This window comes from Canis lupus, chromosome 17, assembly GCF_011100685.1.
Source record: "Canis lupus familiaris isolate Mischka breed German Shepherd chromosome 17, alternate assembly UU_Cfam_GSD_1.0, whole genome shotgun sequence".
Classification (NCBI taxonomy): domain Eukaryota; kingdom Metazoa; phylum Chordata; class Mammalia; order Carnivora; family Canidae; genus Canis; species Canis lupus.
This window is the reverse complement of record NC_049238.1, coordinates 19,978,171-19,995,999: the sequence shown is the minus strand read 5'-3', so window position 1 is coordinate 19,995,999 and position 17,829 is coordinate 19,978,171. Positions and strand designations below refer to the sequence as shown.

General features: G+C 39.1%; 1 protein-coding gene and 1 long non-coding RNA gene across 9 annotated transcripts in view; one reads left to right on the top strand and one right to left on the bottom strand.

Annotated features, from left to right (window-relative positions):
• ASXL2 (ASXL transcriptional regulator 2) overlaps nucleotides 1-17,064 on the top strand; it is a 151,244-nt gene extending 134,180 nt beyond the window's left edge. For all 4 annotated transcript variants that reach the window (XM_038560975.1, XM_038560974.1, XM_038560973.1 and 1 more), the window contains 2 exons: nucleotides 1,831-2,551; nucleotides 6,066-17,064. In XM_038560975.1, the coding sequence (XP_038416903.1) occupies nucleotides 1,831-2,551; nucleotides 6,066-8,546 (3,202 nt within the window). In that variant the 3' untranslated portion in view covers nucleotides 8,547-17,064. The remainder of the gene's footprint in view (nucleotides 1-1,830; nucleotides 2,552-6,065) is intronic.
• The window catches only part of LOC111090540, a 71,362-nt gene that overhangs the window by 38,317 nt on the left and 15,216 nt on the right, over nucleotides 1-17,829 (bottom strand). For 2 of the 5 annotated variants that reach the window (XR_005372225.1, XR_005372228.1), the window contains exons 1-2: nucleotides 14,274-14,384; nucleotides 8,428-8,551 (exon numbers count right to left, since the gene is read on the bottom strand). The exons of 2 other annotated variants lie outside the window; for them this stretch is intronic. This is a non-coding gene — a long non-coding RNA (uncharacterized LOC111090540). Of the gene's footprint in view, nucleotides 1-8,427; nucleotides 8,552-14,273; nucleotides 14,385-17,829 lie in introns of those variants that run through there. One more of the 5 variants, XR_005372226.1, reaches the window with a different exon arrangement.

The window sequence follows — 17,829 nt, the reverse complement described above, 5'->3', positions numbered from 1 at the left end:
CACCAATTCTATTTAACCAAGAATTTTTTTTTTTTTTTTTTAATGAATCATGGGTGCACAGAATTGAATTACTTGACTCTTAATACATTACCATTGTGGGTGGGATGGTTTCATTAAAATTTTTTTATTATCTTGTATTGGAGTCCCTTTCTTTGAATATACTGAATCGTTCTTCCAGTAATTTTGTAAGAATACTGAAGTTCTGTACATTTTTTTTTCTAATACTTAATTATCCCACAAGATAGTAATTTATCCAGAATCAACAAGGAATAGTAGGAATCCCATTAAATGGACCATTCCACCCAGGGCATCATTAAACAGCCTCTTTTTAGAAGGCACTCTGACAGGTCTTCATAGTTGAATAAATATACAACCCCTATTCTTAAGGGGATGTACTTTAAATCATTTTTCTTCTAACAAAAAATCCAAATAAAATATTAATGGAGTCATTTAAATAGATGACCATAGAGCTGTATTGTTTGAAGTAGAATTGAACATCCAGAGGTTTATTGGTTCTCTCTCTTCTTGCCTTCTGCATACCGAATGGCAATCCTTAAGGACACTCTGTAACCACAGTTTAACAACTAATAGCTCTTTTTCTTATCTTGAAGTAGTTCATTGATCCCCTTTATGGTCATGTAGGAAGTGATTCCTATTGAGATTAAGAGTCTTACATATTCACGGACCTGGATGGCTTGATCGGTAGAGTGTGTAACTCTTGATCTTGGAATTGTGTATGTGAGCCCCACGTTGGGGGTAGAGATTCCTTAAAAATAAAATCTTAAAAAAAAAAAAAAGAGTCTTACATATTGATATTTTTACAGTCTTGGTATGAGCTTTGAGCCCTTCTATAGAAATGATGGTGTATACATTTAGACTATTATTACAGGTAACAGTTACTCCATAAATATTGTTTATTCCCTCCATAAGCATATACGTTAATTTCCGGGTCTTTCTTTTGTCAGCTGTTACTTTTTGGGCAGTTTTTACAGGAGGACTGTTTTTTTTTTTTTTTTTATTGTCTAGTTTTGTTGTTAGCCACTCCATCTCAGAGGTGCAGTATGGATCATTTGAAGTCACCAAAGAGGGTCTTTGCTTTTGCCTGTTTAGTACTCTAAAACATTAGAAGGAATCTCTAGTGATCCTCTGCTGAGTAGCCTAGCTCTACATAAGCCACACTGTGGAAGTCCCAGTTGACCTTCACTCCCAGGGTAATTCAGAGGCATTGGTCTCAGAGTTACAGAGCTATACTAAGTGAAGTTTAAACTTTAGGCTTTCCAGAAACTCCACAGTTTTAATTTTCAACCTCTGGAGAATGTTGATAGCCACCTCCTACTGTCTCCTCAGGGGCCCATAGATTTCTTGGGCCAGCCTTTCTACAGGTGCTACAGAGTGTAGTTGATCAGGGTGAGTGAGTCTTGGCCTTCTTTCACCTACCCGGTGGGTAGTCTGTGATGCTTGCCTCTAGACAAGACAGCCCCTCTTATAAGCATAAATAATAGTGATAATTAACATTATTGAGCTTTAATATGTACTAGGTACTGTTCTGAATACTTTATATGCATTAACTTAATCACACCAACAGTATAAAGTAATATAATTAAAGACTGGTGACTTACTTAATGTCACATGGATATGTTGGAGCCAGGGTTTGCATCTAGGCACTCAAGCTGCAGAACTTCACTAATAATAATAATAGTGATGATATATGAGGAATACTTACTATATGTCAGGGTTTCTTCTAGGCATTGCTATATACTATTATATCCTAATGCTTTCAATAACACGGGCCATTTCTCAACCAGAATGTTTTTTTCTTCTACCTTTTAGTTCTGGCCTGAGCCTTGAGGATTCAAAGAAATTGACAGCCTTGCCCAGTGATCTCAAAGTAAAGAAAACCCCAGCTGAGCAACCAAAACCCATGCTTCCTTCAGAGGCCTCACCTGTCAGTGTAGTCCCAGTAATTCCCCAGTCAGGGTCTAAAGAAGAAGTGGTGCAAATACCATCCCCAGTAAGAAAAGAAGAACATGAAATCCAAGATACGGTGCAGCCAAACCCCGAATCCACAGAGCCCCTACTTTCCTCAGCAAGCAATACACATGAGCTTAGCAGCATTCTTCCCATCAAGTGCCCAAAGGATGATGATCTCTTGGAGCAGAAGCCAGTTGCCTCTGCTGAACAGGAGTCTGAGAAAGAGAATCATCTCGCTACTACAACTCCTAATTATAACAAAGATGAAGGCCAAGAGGCTTTAGTTATGTCCCCAAACAAACCCAAGAGTCCTGGGGTGGAAAAACCAGTAATGAAGCCCACAGCAGAAGCAAGTCCACAGGAGACCACTGCAAAAGAACCTCCATCAACTCTGATTGATCACAGCCCAGAAAGCCTCAAGAGGAAATCTTGTATCATCCAAGAAGAGGCCCCTGTGAGCTGGGAGAAAAGGCCACGTGTCACTGAGAATCGCCAGCACCAGCAGCCATTTCAAGTCTCTCCACAGCCCTTTCTCAGTAGAGGGGACAGGATCCAGGTGCGAAAAGTACCACCTCTCAAGGTAAGAGAGTGGGAAGAATTGAAAAAGAGAGATAGTCTGAACACAAAGGTTCTGGTCTTATTAAATTTCAAGACATTTGTGGCATTAATGCAGAAGCAGTTGTATATATTTGATAAGCATATAACTGTGTTCTTACATAAAAAATTATTAATAAACAGGCATTTAGAACTGCATTCCTACAGATATTTATTAGTGTTTGAGTAAGTAAGGTACCTGGGTATCTAATGTAGACCACCTCCACCCACCCTCCCAGTTGGCTACTGTCATATCTTAAGATAGTTATGGAAATTATTCTGTATCATGTGACAAAATAAGAAATAATGATAATAAACAGAAGGAAGCCATTGGTGTAATCAAGAGATTTTTGTGGCAAGAACCATGATATTTGTAAGTCTACTCTGGCCCTTTTCTGCCGTAACTGATTTGATGTTCTGTGGCTCTAGAACTACCTTTAGTTCCATCTTTTTAAAGGAAACATTTGACTGCCGTGAGTCACTGCTGATGACTTTAGGGACATTGGTAAGGTGCAATAGCCTTGCTAAGCTCTCCTGCTTAGGATATGTTATTAACTTCCATGTTACCATTATATTGCTGCTTATCAAATCTTTCACATTCATAAAGTGGTGTCCCTATCTTAGTTTATAAAGGCTACATCTAACCAGTAGGGAGCCCTTTAAAACCCAAACGCATTTTTACCTCTGACCTAAAAGTTTATTAATACTTGTGCTTAGTATCAGTTTGTGGGGCATTTATTCACTTAATAAATAGTATCAATAAAGTTTTATTTTTGGTATTTATTAATACTGTTGTATCTACTACGAGCCCAGGCACTGGGTATTAATTCATTCATATATTTGGGTATAAATAGAAAAAGGTGCCACATAGAAATACTTTTCCCCCCTTTTTTATTTAACTTAAATGAACCAAAGTTAGTTCTATTGGGAAACCATCCCTTAGAAACATTCAGTTGCTAGTACTTGACCCATTTCATTTACTACGTGATTTCTCTCATTTTGCTGCTTATTCCTAATCATATGACATTCTTTATTACTTTTTAAGATTTATGTGCTTAGGAATCACCCTTTTAAAAAAATTCTTGACCCTTTTCTACCATTAACATACCTTACGTGCTTTGCCAGAGATGTGATTTTTTATGAAAATCATTTTTGCTATTCTTTTTTTCCCACTTTTATTATTCTTACAAAAATATTGGAAACCTTTCCGTAATGAATGTCAGAATTTCTATCCAGACCTGAGAGCCTGAGTTACAGTTTAGGTTTTACTTTATATAAATAATACTAGGTGAGATTCGTTGTTTCTATTATCTTATTTGTATAGAGGCTGAATTACAACCCCTTTGGTCTCCTTTCTATAATCCAGAGAGACTCCATACTGAAAACTTAAGTCTACCATGACTGTGTTATTGTTACTTAATTTTTTTTCCTTTCTTTTGCTTTCTTCTTTTTCTTCCCCCTGAACTCCCTCCCCGCCCCCACCACAGAATACTTTCTACCAGAAATTGCTGTAATAACTCTTAGCTTAGGTGGCCGTATCTCAAATCTCACTTTCTGAGACAAAACTTAATGTAATTTGTAACAGAGCAGAACCTTTTAACCAAAACTTAGGAAGAAAAATAAAATTTTAATTGTGTTATGTATATATACATATATATATATATATTATGTTATATATATAACAAATGTTATATTTGTGTGTGTATAAAAGTTACGTATATGTATGCACATACATGTTATAACATGGATATCTGTAACATAATGTGTACAGAGAGAGAGAGAAAACTCAAACAGGCATTATGTGTTCTCTATTCAGTATATATTTAAAAAGAAAATCTACCTGGCTCTACCAGGCGTGGGCCTCTTGGTGTTTAATTGTTACCAGTGCCCATGCCCAGACAACATTGAAGCTTTAGTGCTTACAAAGTGTAACATCTCATTTATTTCACATCAACAGATAATAGATCTATTTGCATAAATAACTGAAACTTATTATTTTTACATATTAAAACTTTTTCTTTGAACCACTTTTAATAAAATTAACATTCCAGTAATGATTTTCAGCCATTACAATAGATATTATTTATTGTGTTAGGTATATGGTTTTTCTCAAGACTGTTCTGTTACAAGGTTGTTTGTCCCTATATACAATTCCCTTAAACAATTGTGCTTTTACTTTCTTGGATTTAATTTTCTGGTTTTATCTACTTTCTTTCTCCCCTTCCTACTAGTGCCTTCTAGATGATATTACCAAGAGACAACAATTGCTTCTTTCCCTCAGTTGATAGCCTCTGAAATACTGTGCAGTTAGATGTAAAAGAGATGCAGTGTTAAGAGAGAGATTAGGTACATCTCATGATGTGGGATGTGCGGACTTCATAATGGCTATTACACAGTCCCACAGCTCTGACTTCTGAATGACAGAGAATCCATTTCTCAGGACCACTGACCTTTTGAGAAATGGTTATTGCAAATAAACAGTTTTAGTGACTTTATTATTCTTAATTTAGGGAGTTCCAGAAAGATGACCTGCATTTTCTTAGAGTTCCATGCCTTAATTTTTCTTTTTTCTTTTTTTTTTAAATTAAAGGCCCTAGAAAGTCTATTGTAACAGTTATTTGCTCATTTAAGCTCTGGCAACTACTAGAAGGGTCTAGATTTTGATGCATTCTAATTTAACTCTGATAGCTTCCAAAGTATTGTTTCAAACAGGAGTGAGATTCCTTTCAGATACAATATTTTATGATACAAAAGTCAGTGGTTTCAAACCTGGTGATATATCAGGATCTCCCAGCAAGTGTTTCAGAAAAGCATTTTTTTTCCCTAGGGTTCTAATTTGTAAATTTGGGATAGGACTCAGAACATATATATTTTTAAACAGCTCCTCGAGTAAGTATAAAGGCAGCCAGGGATGAGAATAACTGTGGTATACGTTATGTACATACTCACTCACATGGATGGACAGAGTAGGGTATATCCATGGATCACTGTGTGCCTTCCAGTGCTATCTAGAAGCCTGTGTCATTGAGATGATTCAGCCTGTATGCTGAAATGTGCATGCGTGTATGTGTGTAGAGCAGAAGAGAGCAAGAGTTTTCCTTGGACCTTGAATGGAGAGCTATGAAGAAAAAGATAGTGGTATGCTTCGTCTCTCTCACACACACATTCGAAAGTGCAAATACCATAGCAAGGTGTGTATCTTAGGTAATAAGCAGTTGTGAGTAGTAATGCCCTTAGGAGGGAGTTGTTTTGAGAAAAGAAGCATGGGGTGGAAAAGATGTCAGGGGAGGAGAGGTTTTGGTACCAGTAGAGAACGTGGAAGGACCCTATAGATGAAGTCAAGTTGCTGTCTCCTCGGTTTGATCACTCGGCTGTGGACTTCCCATCTTTGTCCCTGGTGTGCAGTGTTTACTGCAGAAATTCAGGTGTTCGTGAAGTTCCAGTATTCCTGTAAATGAAAACTAAACTCTGGGGTTTTTTTTTCTCCCTCCTTCTTTCAGATCCCGGTCTCCAGGATCTCCCCCATGCCTTTTCCTACATCGCAGGTCTCTCCCAGGGCTCGTTTTCCAGTCTCCATCACTAGTCCTAACAGAACAGGAGCCAGAACTCTTGCAGACATCAAAGCAAAAGCCCAGCTGGTCAAAGCACAGAGGGCAGCAGCAGCCGCCGCCGCCGCTGCCGCCGCCGCAGCCACCTCCGTTGGAGGGACCATTCCAGGACCTGGCCCAGGGGGTGGACAAGGTCCAGGAGAGGGTGGTGACAGGAAAACTGCTAGAGGGGGATGTCCAGACTCAGACAGAGGTGACGCACCTGGAAAGGGCCCCACACTGGAATTGGCAGGAACTGGAAGCAGGGGAGGTACGAGAGAGCTTTTACCCTGTGGTCCAGAGACTCAGCCCCAGTCTGAGGCCAAGACCCCAGACCAGGCACAGCCTCCTAGTGTCTCTGGAGCACAACTACAGCAAACCTCCTCAGTGCCTCCAACCTCTGCCGTCGGTGGAGCACGCACAGGTGTCCCATCAGCAGCCCACACTAATGCACCCCCACCAGCTGTAGGGAAACTGAATAATGAACAACTGAATCCCACCAGGGCAACAGTCACAGTGGCCTCTCTGACCCACCCACAAGGCCCCAGTAACTGCAGACAGGAGAAAGCGCCTTCTACTCCAGCAGATTCTGCCCTAATCTCTGGTGCCTCACCTGTTTGTTTTGCAGCTGATGGCACGGTTGAGTCTCGAGCAGGTTCTAGTAAGAATATACCAGATCTTTCAGCCTCAGCGGAGACAGCTACTAGTACTTCGACGGATATGACTCCCTCTCCTTTAACATCTTTATTAACAACAGCCACTTTAGAAAAGCTTCCTGTACCCCAGGTTAGTGTAACTGTAGTACCTACGGGATTAGCTACATCCTCGAGCACTTTGCCAGTAGCTTCTAGCCTTAAAACTCCAGGAACTCCTTCAAATATGAATGGACCCATTTCAAGGTCAAGCTCCAGTATCCCTGCAAATAATCCTTTGGTCACTCAGCTGCTTCAGGGCAAAGATGTTCCCATGGAGCAAATTCTGCCTAAACCTCTCACCAAAGTTGAAATGAAAACTGTTCCACTGACTACAAAAGAGGAGCCGGGGGTAGGAGCGCTCCCAGGCACCCAGGTGGCAGAAAACAGCAGCAGAGAGGAAGGTAGTGAGAGGCAGCCCCACCCGGCTCTGCAGCAGCTGGGTAAAGCCTTGCACAGTAAGCAGCTCCCCCAGGTTCCCAGGCCCCTTCAGCTCTTTTCAGGTAAGGAACTGAGGGACTCAGGCATTGACACACACCAGTACCAGGAGGGGCTCGGCAAGGCCACCCAGGATCAGATCCTTCAGACTCTCATACAGAGGGTTCGGAGGCAGAACGTTCTCTCATTTGTGCAGCCCTCCCAGTTCAACTTCACTCACTCAGGTTTCCAGTTAGAAGATATCTCCACAAGCCAGAGGTTCATGCTGGGTTTTGCTGGCAGAAGGACATCGAAACCTGCAATGGCAGGTCACTACTTACTGAACATTTCCACCTATGGCCGGGGTTCAGAGAGCTTTAGGAGGACCCATTCCGTAAACCTTGAAGACCGTTTGTGTCTAAATAGCCCAACGGAGGCCTTGAAAATGGGATATACTGACTGTAAAAATGCAACAGGTGATAGTAGTAGCGGCAAAGAAGAAGATACTGATGAGGAAAGTACTGGTGATGAGCAAGAATCTGTCATGGTGAAGGAGGAACCCCAGGCTACTCAGGGCTCTGGCAAGTGTGAAGCAAATTCGGGACCCCACAGTAGAGAAACTCTGTCCACCAATGATTGTTTAGCAAAAAAGAATGTGAAGGCGGAGACACCAGTGCATGAGCAAACCACTTTAAGCAAGGAGAATTACCTGTTCAGTAGAGGCCAAATATTGGATGAGAAGACCCTAGCCAGAGATTTCCTTCAGGTGGCACAGAAACAGATGGCTCATGCAGTGAGAGGGAAGACGATGCGAACCAGCCCTGAGCTTTTCCATTCTACCAGTCTCCCTCTGACTGCAGACAGTCCCACCCATCAGCCGCTCCTGCTTCCACCCCTGCAGACCCCCAAGCTGTATGGAAGCCCCACCCAGATCGGGCCGAGCTACAGAGGCATGATCAATGTCTCCACCTCGTCTGACATGGACCACAATTCTGCTGTCCCAGGGATGCCTGATGGCAGCCAGGTGTCTAGCAACGTAGGTGACGTCATGTCCTTTTCGGTGACTGTCACTACTATCCCCGCTAGCCAGGCTATGAATCCCAGCAGCCACGGCCAGACCATTCCCGTTCAGGCCTTTCCTGAAGAGAACAGCATAGAGGACACACCTTCGAAATGTTACTGCCGCTTGAAAGCCATGATCATGTGCAAGGGGTGTGGAGCATTCTGCCACGATGATTGCATTGGCCCCTCCAAACTCTGCGTTTCCTGCCTTGTCGTTCGGTAATGCAGCTAGAGAGAGAACACATCGTAAAGGAGGCAGGGAGGGAAGGGTTGATGAGATAAGGTTTTTTGCGTCCTTTTTGGGAATCACAGAAATAAATAAGTAGGTTTCAGTTGTCTTAAGAGACAAATGTTACTTAATCAGGAATACAGAGTACAGATCTTACGTTTTAGAGGAAGAGCACCTTGTATAGTAAGTCTAGGTCAAGCAAGACTTTGTGAATTTGTGACAAGTTTGCACTTAAAAAATCATGTAAATATGTCACATTTTGTTTTAACATTGTTTTCCCAAGTGTTTAGGTAATAATGTATTACTTTGAATTCAGATTTATGTTTCACTTCACCATGACTCTGAGAAAAGTTTAATGCCATGCATGGTTAAAAGGAAGCTATCTCTCTTTTTCTCTCCTTTCTTAAGAGACTAGGAAAAGGAAGGAGGGAAGGAACGGTCCGGAGAAATGACCGTTCAAGCTGATTATGTCATGACAGTCTGACCGCAGGCTTTACGTAGATTATTCAGCTTTTGCGGGATTTAGATTCAGGGTTTACTCAGTCCCTTTACCTTAGACAGAACCTTCTTAAGTTCAAATTGTTGATAAGGTATTCATTTCACAGGTGGTAAATTCAGACTCTGAAAGCTCATGACCTGGTTCTTGGCTTCCACAAACCAGTACCACCCCCAAGCTCTCTGCTTGCGGTTTGTGGACACCTGCCCTCCAGACCCCCTGCCCTGCCCTGAGATGGTGAGTGTGGCCCAAGAGGGGTGTGCTGCCCTGGGCCCCTGCTGTTAGCATAGCCTATGCGGGGCCACAGTTCCAGCAGTAACACCGGGCACCTCGGCAGTCATGGGAGCTTACAAACAGGTGTGAAATACTAGTATGGCAGTAACAAAAAAATGTTAGTAACGGATGATTTGAACTATGTGTTTTGTTGGGCAAGGGAATAAAAAGTGCAGAAACTAATAAACTGAACATGAAGAACTTTGGAAAATGATTTTAACACTAGAAACAAGGTAGCCTCTCTTTTCTTCTTCTTGCCCAACTGTGTTCCCTAATGTTCTGTAGTCCGCTGTTGTGCAGGAGGAAAAGATCCTTTTTGCCACACTTGCCTGTTCTGTTAAGCCTATTTTGACCTCCCCAGGCATCTGAGGAGTATAGAGTAATCTTATTAAATATTACTTTGAACACGATGTGTGCGTGCACACATGCACACACACAGTAAAAGACGCTTCTCCTGTTTTAGAAAATATGTCCTCTGTTTTGGATGATTGCTGTCTATGCACTAGAAATTTCTAATGTAAAGGGACTTAAGTAAATGGCTAAGGGAACATCTAGAAAGGAAGATTATTTCCAAAGTTTTGTTGCTTATTTTTGCTGACTCTCTTTTGTTTCCTTTGTTGTTGTTTTTTAAATCTTGTCTCTAGTGACTGAAGAGTTTTTGAGTACATATACTTAGGTCATGGTTAAAGGACATTAAAATAAATCTACAATTTACCAGAATTTGGTATTAAAGAATTGGGTATTGTCAATGTGCATCATTTGCATATTGATCTTAAGTTTCCTAATTTCAAGTGTGTAAAGTAAAAATATTACCGCAACCTAGTACACCTGTAGTTGTACTTAGTATTCAGGATGTGATATTTACCATATGCAGAACAGTGTAAACTTATTAAGTCACATTCCAGATTAGGAGAAAGTAGACAGTAATTACTCTTTGCTCTTCCCTATTCTGTTACCCATTTTCCCCCACCCTCCTCCACATTATACACACTTTTAATACTTTTGAATCCCATAAGAAACTTACTGCTTCACTGTTTTTCAGTTTTGGCTTCTGTTATTTTTTGTGGCTTAAGGCAAATATAGGATTAATATCTGTGTTCTAGTTTCAGCCAAGACAATAGGATGTTCTAACTTTCCTTTTCCTTCCTGCACACACATAGCTAAAACATAACGAAGGCTGCATGGATCCAGGGATAAGGAATATTCTCAAGCCAGGATCCAGGAGGAAACAAACATGGTTCAGTTCCCCAAACTTCGAGTACTCTGGGTAGTCCAAGGGCAGGGGCTGGAAGGACCTATTGCTGGTTAAAACTCTCCATGCTCAGCTTCACTCTCTGCATCAGGGCCAGGACCCAGGGCTGGTCTGCATGCTGAAGTGCCTGAGTAGTTTGGAACTGACCCTGTGCTAAAACTAAAACATTAGTTACCAATTTGGCTTGATCAAAGTGAATTTTCTTCTTTGCACCTTTCCTGTCCTAGAAGAGTCTCTCCTCCATGGTTCCCCTAATCTGAGGTTGAACAGGTAAACCAGGAAAGGTAGAATGGTTATCAGGGATTTTTAAGTCCACTTGGAGAGCAGACCGTATTGTGCCTCTTCATCTTGACCAGGCTCTTACAGATAGGTCCCTAAGCATTATTATTCCCCAGATTCTCTTAACAAGCAATACTCAGCTAATAAAATATTGGCATTTATGAATGTCCCTAAAACAGAATTGGTCAACTAGGTACACTGCCTCAATCTTGACAAAACGAGAGAATAGGTTCTCTCAGGTTGGTAGTAAATTGAATACAGTCCGTTAGTTTGCTTCAAAACAGTGTTTTCAGATAGAAAGTCATTCATTTTAAGAGCTGAACAGAAAAACAACAGCAACAATCCAAACACATTCCAGTCTGGCCTTTTGAAAATGAAGCAGTAGGAACAAGGAAAATCTTTATATTATTGAGAGCATGGTACTCCAGAACCATGAAAGCAGTTTTTATCTTAGGTTTTCAGAGTTGCTTTACCTTTCAGTTCAATCTAAAAGGTTGCTAATAAATGCTAAGCTTTTTTTTTTTTTTTTAATGATATTTAGTTGCACTATTTCCAGTGACTAGTCAGGCATTGTGCCTGATATTTATGCCTCCAAGGGATGTCTCTCGAGCCTTCAGGTACCTTCCATTGTAGGTCACCTTGGGGAGATAGCATTAACAATAAATATGTCATCTCAGTCTTACTTAATGAATGTTCTGAGTTGTCTAGTAGAGAAGGCTCCCTGAATCTTAAGAAAAAATTTTGATTAAAATTCTCCATCCTATTAAGCAGAAGATAAAGCCAAATGACCTGGAGTTGATCGCCCTACTCTTCCTTAACCCCTGTGCTCAAGATACTGAAACTATCTGTGGTAACCCATGTAACATTTCTAAGTAAGATCTGGCAAATGGGACATTTTTGTTAGGAGTAGGGGAAGCATACTTGCGTGGGCTGGGAAGGCACCCAGATGTAGGTGTTTTAGGAATTATCTCAGATTTAGATAAATAGCCAAAGGAAGACCTCATTGCCTTCCTGGTGAAGGTGTAAATTCATACATATTGCTGACTTGACAGTTACCATCCTAATTGCTTATTATTGCCTTTCTCCACCTTAGAGCCCTTACAGAGCTCTTGGGTGAAATGATTTGTTATAACGATGGAGTCTTCTCTGGTCATTACACCACTATTTATTTCTAGAACTCACTATCAGTGAGTAGTGCCAGGGTTTTTCTCTTTGACCTAGAGGTTTCACTTCACAGCAAAGAGGGAAAAGTCCCTGTTGCATTACCACAACTTGCTAAGTAAAAAACTTGGCCGACGGTAGTTTTCAGCTCAATTTATAGAATAGTCCAAAGAGACTCTGAGAAACATGATGATAGGCAGGGATCTTTCCTCCCATGTTTCAATACCTACATACCTATTGAAAGGGAACAGTAGGTAAAACATTTCCTAAAGTTGAAGTGAGAGCTTCATAGATTCTTGGTTACTTTATTTTTTTTAATGCTTTACATTTGATACAACTATTAAAGATCAATTTTAAAAATAGCTTTCCAGTAATATATTTTAAGTAATATATATTTTAATATCTATGTAAAAAGTGACAGTGGAAGACTTTGAATTTCTCATATATGGTATGTTTAACGTAGGACCTCACTGTTAAGGCACAAATTGTTACAAAGGAAGTTACTCTAAAGACACTCAGATTATTTCCAGAAAATGCAATAAGGGGAATAGTTTTGAAGTTTATTTTTTATTTTAAAAGAATATCAACTTATTTACCACAAGCTATTTTTTTTCCTTCTGGCTTATAAGGTTTGTACAGACTGGTTTGGTAAATGCTAAACTTTTGTGTCTTTTTGCCTTTTTAAAGGAATTGTTAACATTGGAATTGAGGGTATGTACAGAGAAGTTGGTGTCAACACCATTTAAAAAGTCATATTTTTTCACAAATATAGAAAAATCATTTTACATAAGAATTTTAAGTATTTGCAATAAATATATGTATATAGATTGTATGTATTCATATATTCTTATTTTTCATTTTATTATTAAGTAAAAGATAATTAAAGTGAAAATAAAAACCTTGGACTTTTTGGTGAATCTTGAGGTCTGACATCCATCTGAGAGCGGTGTGGGTAAGGGCCCTCAGCTGTTGCCTTATATTATTACCATTGGAAGATTACAACAGATTGTATAGAAGGGTAAAATGAGAAATTTGGTGATAAACAAATCAGGGTAGCATATTTCTTTCAGAACTCTAGTAAAAATATTAAACTTGCCTAATCTGTCTGTCTCTGCTTTCACCCTTGAACTGTTCTGTCTCTTAACCATGGGATGTTACTGGGAACGTTGAAAAACAGACAAACACAAAAACATGGTGCATTCCTTTTTTTTTTTTTTAATGTGCCCACTGTTTGCTTCTAAAACAAAGAATGGTAAGAAAATATCTCAGGGGTAAAAATAGGTTTTTCTTTCTCAACTGTGGTTAATAATTCATTAGCAAACATTCACTGCCACAACCTTCTAAGCGATAGGAGTATGTGAAGAAATAATCCCATGAAGATAATCAAAAACTTGTTTTCTCTTTACCAGTTCTTCTCTGAGAAGTAAGTTTCCTAACTGGTTCTGTATCCTTCCTGATTGATCCGGTGAGGGAGTTTCAAAACCAGTTTTAGGTCCTTCCTAATTGATCTGGAGAGCTAGAAGAGCTAGGAGAGCTTGGATTTTGATCTCCCCTGTGTCAGGAAGGGCATTTATGCAAATGAGGACTCAGCCAGATATTAGGAGAGCTTAACTGCCAGTCTATATCCCATACCTACAGATAGCCTGGAATCCTGCTGTTCAAGAGAATTTTGTGGTTGCAAATACTTGGTTTTAGGATATGATTGAAGGAGCAAAATGATACCTAGATAGTCTTTGGAAATAGATATCTAGTCTATTCTTTAAAAATGAATAATTTATAGATTTATTGATGAAATAAAAAATAAGGTCAGAACTCCACGAATGTATCTTAGTGACCCATGAAACTGACTCTTCTAGTTTCCTAGTTCTCCCCTTAATTCCTCAGCTGTGATTATTTCACTGATAAAAGTAGCATATTTTGGAAATTAATAAGGATTTATAGAATGCTTTTTTTAAAAGATTGCCTTGTTATCTTTCAAAAATTGAAATTTCAAACATTGGGGTTGCCCAAAGACATTGAAGATCATTTACCACTCCAAGAGAACAGCATTCTAAATCTTTGCTTAAAATATGCTTTTTCTAAAGGAAATTTTCGTATGTCTCAGGGAACATCTGCATTCTTATAATTACCATATATAATAGAAGTGAAAGTGAAATATTTAAATGTATGTGAACCAGTCCATTATGGCCATTTACAGACAGACACACACACACACACCGTTTCTAATACATATTTATAATTATTTAAATGGGCCTCCTACCTCACCAGAAGTAAAATTTCTTCATGTTCAGGTTAATGACATAGGAGCCTAAATGTGTAGTTGATGTGCAGTTGAATGAGAAAGAGCAATATACTAGAACACGACTTCAACTTGAATCTCCAATTGTCCATTCTTTATTTACATCACAGTCTAGAAACCTGTGTTCAATGCTTTTGACACTACTTGACCAAACGGTCTTAAGAAATAAGATTTTGCATAATGTGTCTAGCTGGTTTTGTGTACAAATCATGTTATTCATTGATTCACATATTTCTCGGAGCACCTACTATGTGCTAGGCACTGTGATGAGGTTCAGGTTTTATAAGGGTAAACAAAAGCAACCAGGTAGATTGCAAAAGGTCTTCCTAACATATCAGTAGCCATACAGCACATGTCTAGTTCAGGGCTCAAGGAGTAATAGATACCACATATTTCCCAAGACACGATGGAAATTTAAATATAAATGAGTTATGGAAGGGACGTGTTTGAGGCACTGTTTGAAACCATGGCAAAACATGAAGAGCGAAAGGAAAGGCATTGCCCCTAGGTAAAATAACATGGAAGTGAAGAAGATGTAGAATTCTTAATAGAAACTTAAATTTCTTAGTAACATCTTAGTTGAAGAGAGAATCCCGTTCAATTAATTCTGGTCAGTGCACCCAGAAAGATGCTATAATCTTAACTAACCCTTTCCAATAACTCTTAGGTAAATAATGTAGCCTGCCTTTCCCTAATGTTCAAACCGAAAGGAAGCTAAAGAGAATTAAAACTAAACCTTGATTTTCATTTTGTAGTCTGGTGAGAAGGAAGAGATGTTGCATCCCTGTTTTTTCTCCATAATGGATAAAACTGGTGTTCTAAAGTTTTTATTCTAGTACAGTAGAATTGGCTCCCCCATCCCCCATTATGAAGTCACAGAATTTTTAACTACAAGAAACTTCAGCAGTACCTTAGTCCTTTTTAATGGCCTAAATTCCCAATTTTTACTTTAAGATTTTCTGGTTAAAAAAAAAATTTTTTTAAGATAAATCATTGTATTTTGTGAGTGCTTATTCTTGAATTTTCCTTATCATTTATCATTAACTTGGATTGTTGGATTTGCAACTCAAATTCTGCATGCCAAAATATCCATATTCACCTTTAAAAGAGGTATTTGGTGTATTCCACCATGAAATGTCCCAACTTTGCCCAGGAAGTAGGAGGGTGGGTATCCTGTATTTTCCTAATACTTGGTGACCTTAGAAAACCAAGTTTCTTTTACAGAGATGTATAAACTGAGGAATCTCTATACCTCCGTGGAGCTTTCACTCTTAATCAGTAAAGACTATCTCTATAAGAAAGACTTCCCTAAGAAAGACAGGAAGGAGGGATTGAGCCTGGAAGGGAGAGCCAGAGATGATCAGGCCATAGAAATGGGCTGTGACGAGATAGTGTGTTCTCCTGAAGAATAACTTCCAACTCTATTCCTGGTTCTTCAAACTCAAAAGGAGGCTAAAGGGAAATAAAAAAAGCCCACTGATTTCCATCTTGACTGCAAAACCCACAGAATGCCTGGGGGAGAAAAAAGGTAAACCCAAGATTGGATTTAAAATGGGTTTAAGTAAACTGAATTATTCTTAACTTACCCTTTTATGGAGTTTTTTTTTTTTTTTTTTTAAGGTTTTGAGTTCACATAATGTTAAATTGCCATGATTAGAATGTGAAATTTGATTTGAGACATTTTATGGGCAAGGTGATGGTTTTCTATTGAGTTATCCGGTGGCAGCTTTTGCTGCTGCTCAGGATTTAGTGTTGTGCACCTGTGTCTGTTAAATAATGCCGATGTTGCTCATAAACACTATTTTGCCAACTTGAGTCAACAATTTTATTAACTTTAATCGTGGGTTCTCTTTCTAAATATTTAAAATTTAAATTAGCCCAATAAGAAAGCAGTGCATTAAATGTTATCAAAATACTTGAAGATACCTTAGAACTATTATTTTACACACAGCCTGTTCCCTTTCTATGGAAAGGGTGGTACAAAAACTTTTACTTTATTACTTTCTTTCCAAAAACCAATATCTGATGTTTCCAGATACCTAGAGCTTGGAAATGATGGAGTTGGACTTTGGCCCGAGGTTAGCAATTCTCATTTTAGGTTTTTGGGCAATAGCAATTTGAAGACCTGGGTGGTAACCCCAGCTGAACGTATATGTAATCACTTAACACAAACTTTAAAGTAATGAAACTTTTCCAGAGTCTCAGATTTGGTTTCTCCTCTGTTGTTGCATAAGGAGATGGATTCTGGGCTGGGAAGGACCTAACCGTTTGTTCCTTGATAATAGACTACTGATTGAAGGGCAGGCTCTTACTGAATTCGTGAAATTCATAGAATCCATAAAAGATCTCGAGTACATGACTAATGAAACTCTGGAAATAAACCTTTCTCAGCCATAAGTGCTATGACCTATTTTTTTTTAAAACCCGTCTTAATCCTGTGACTCATTGCATCACACCTTAAAACTTTTTCACCAGCACCAAGAGAAATCAGAATGGAAGAAATGACCTTATGTTGGTCTTGTTCACTTAATCTTTGTGCACATAGGCCTTAGCACTTTGACAGATAAAACTCTGCCTTTTAGCTCCCCTCTCACTATCGTCTTTATTCCTCTCACTTTTAGACCGTTCCTTTTATTGGTTGTATAAAACTACCTTCCTCAGAATTGAATGTACAATGTTTCTGCACATGGGCAAATTGTATTTTATCTTAATGACTCATTTAAGTTGAATAAAGGCGTACAGTTTTACTCTAGCGACTGTGCCTTCTCTTTTCCAAAGAAATCAGACGTCATGTTGAATGACCCACCTGTTGCTCCTTTTCTTGCACCCGATTGCACAATTATCCCTGGGTCCTTGGCTAAATTTGGGTACTACAAAAAGTGCCAGTCTCTAGGCAACACTTGGGGATTAAAGAACGGATCACGAGCCATAAAGGATGTGTTGTACATTTCAAAAATAAAAAAGAAACCTATACCCAAAAGCCACAGAAATTAAAGCAGTGTGGTAATGGCATGAAGATAGACATACAGACCAATGAGGTAAAACAGAGAGCCCAGAAGTAAACCTTCACATGTATTGATCAAGTGATTTTTTGGACAAGAGTGCCAAGGCCAGTCAATGAGAAAAGGGGGGCAGTCTTTTCGATAAATGTTGCAAAACTTGCATATCCACATGCAAGAGAATGAAATCAGACCCTTATCCTATGCCGTATACAAAAATTAATATTGATCTAAGACCTAAACATTGAAAGCTAAAAATATAAAACACTTAGAAGAAAATGAGGAAAATTTCATAATTTGACTTGGCAGTGATTTCTGGGATTTGTCAAAAGCACAGGCAACAAAAGAAAAGATAAATTGGATTTCATTAAAAACAAAATGTTAAAATTCTGAAACTAAAGTCTTGTACATCAGAGGACATTATTCAGAGTGAAAACACAGCCCTCAGTATGGGAGAAAATATTTGCAAATCCTATGTCAACAAGAAATCAATATTCAGAATATGTAAGGAACTCCTA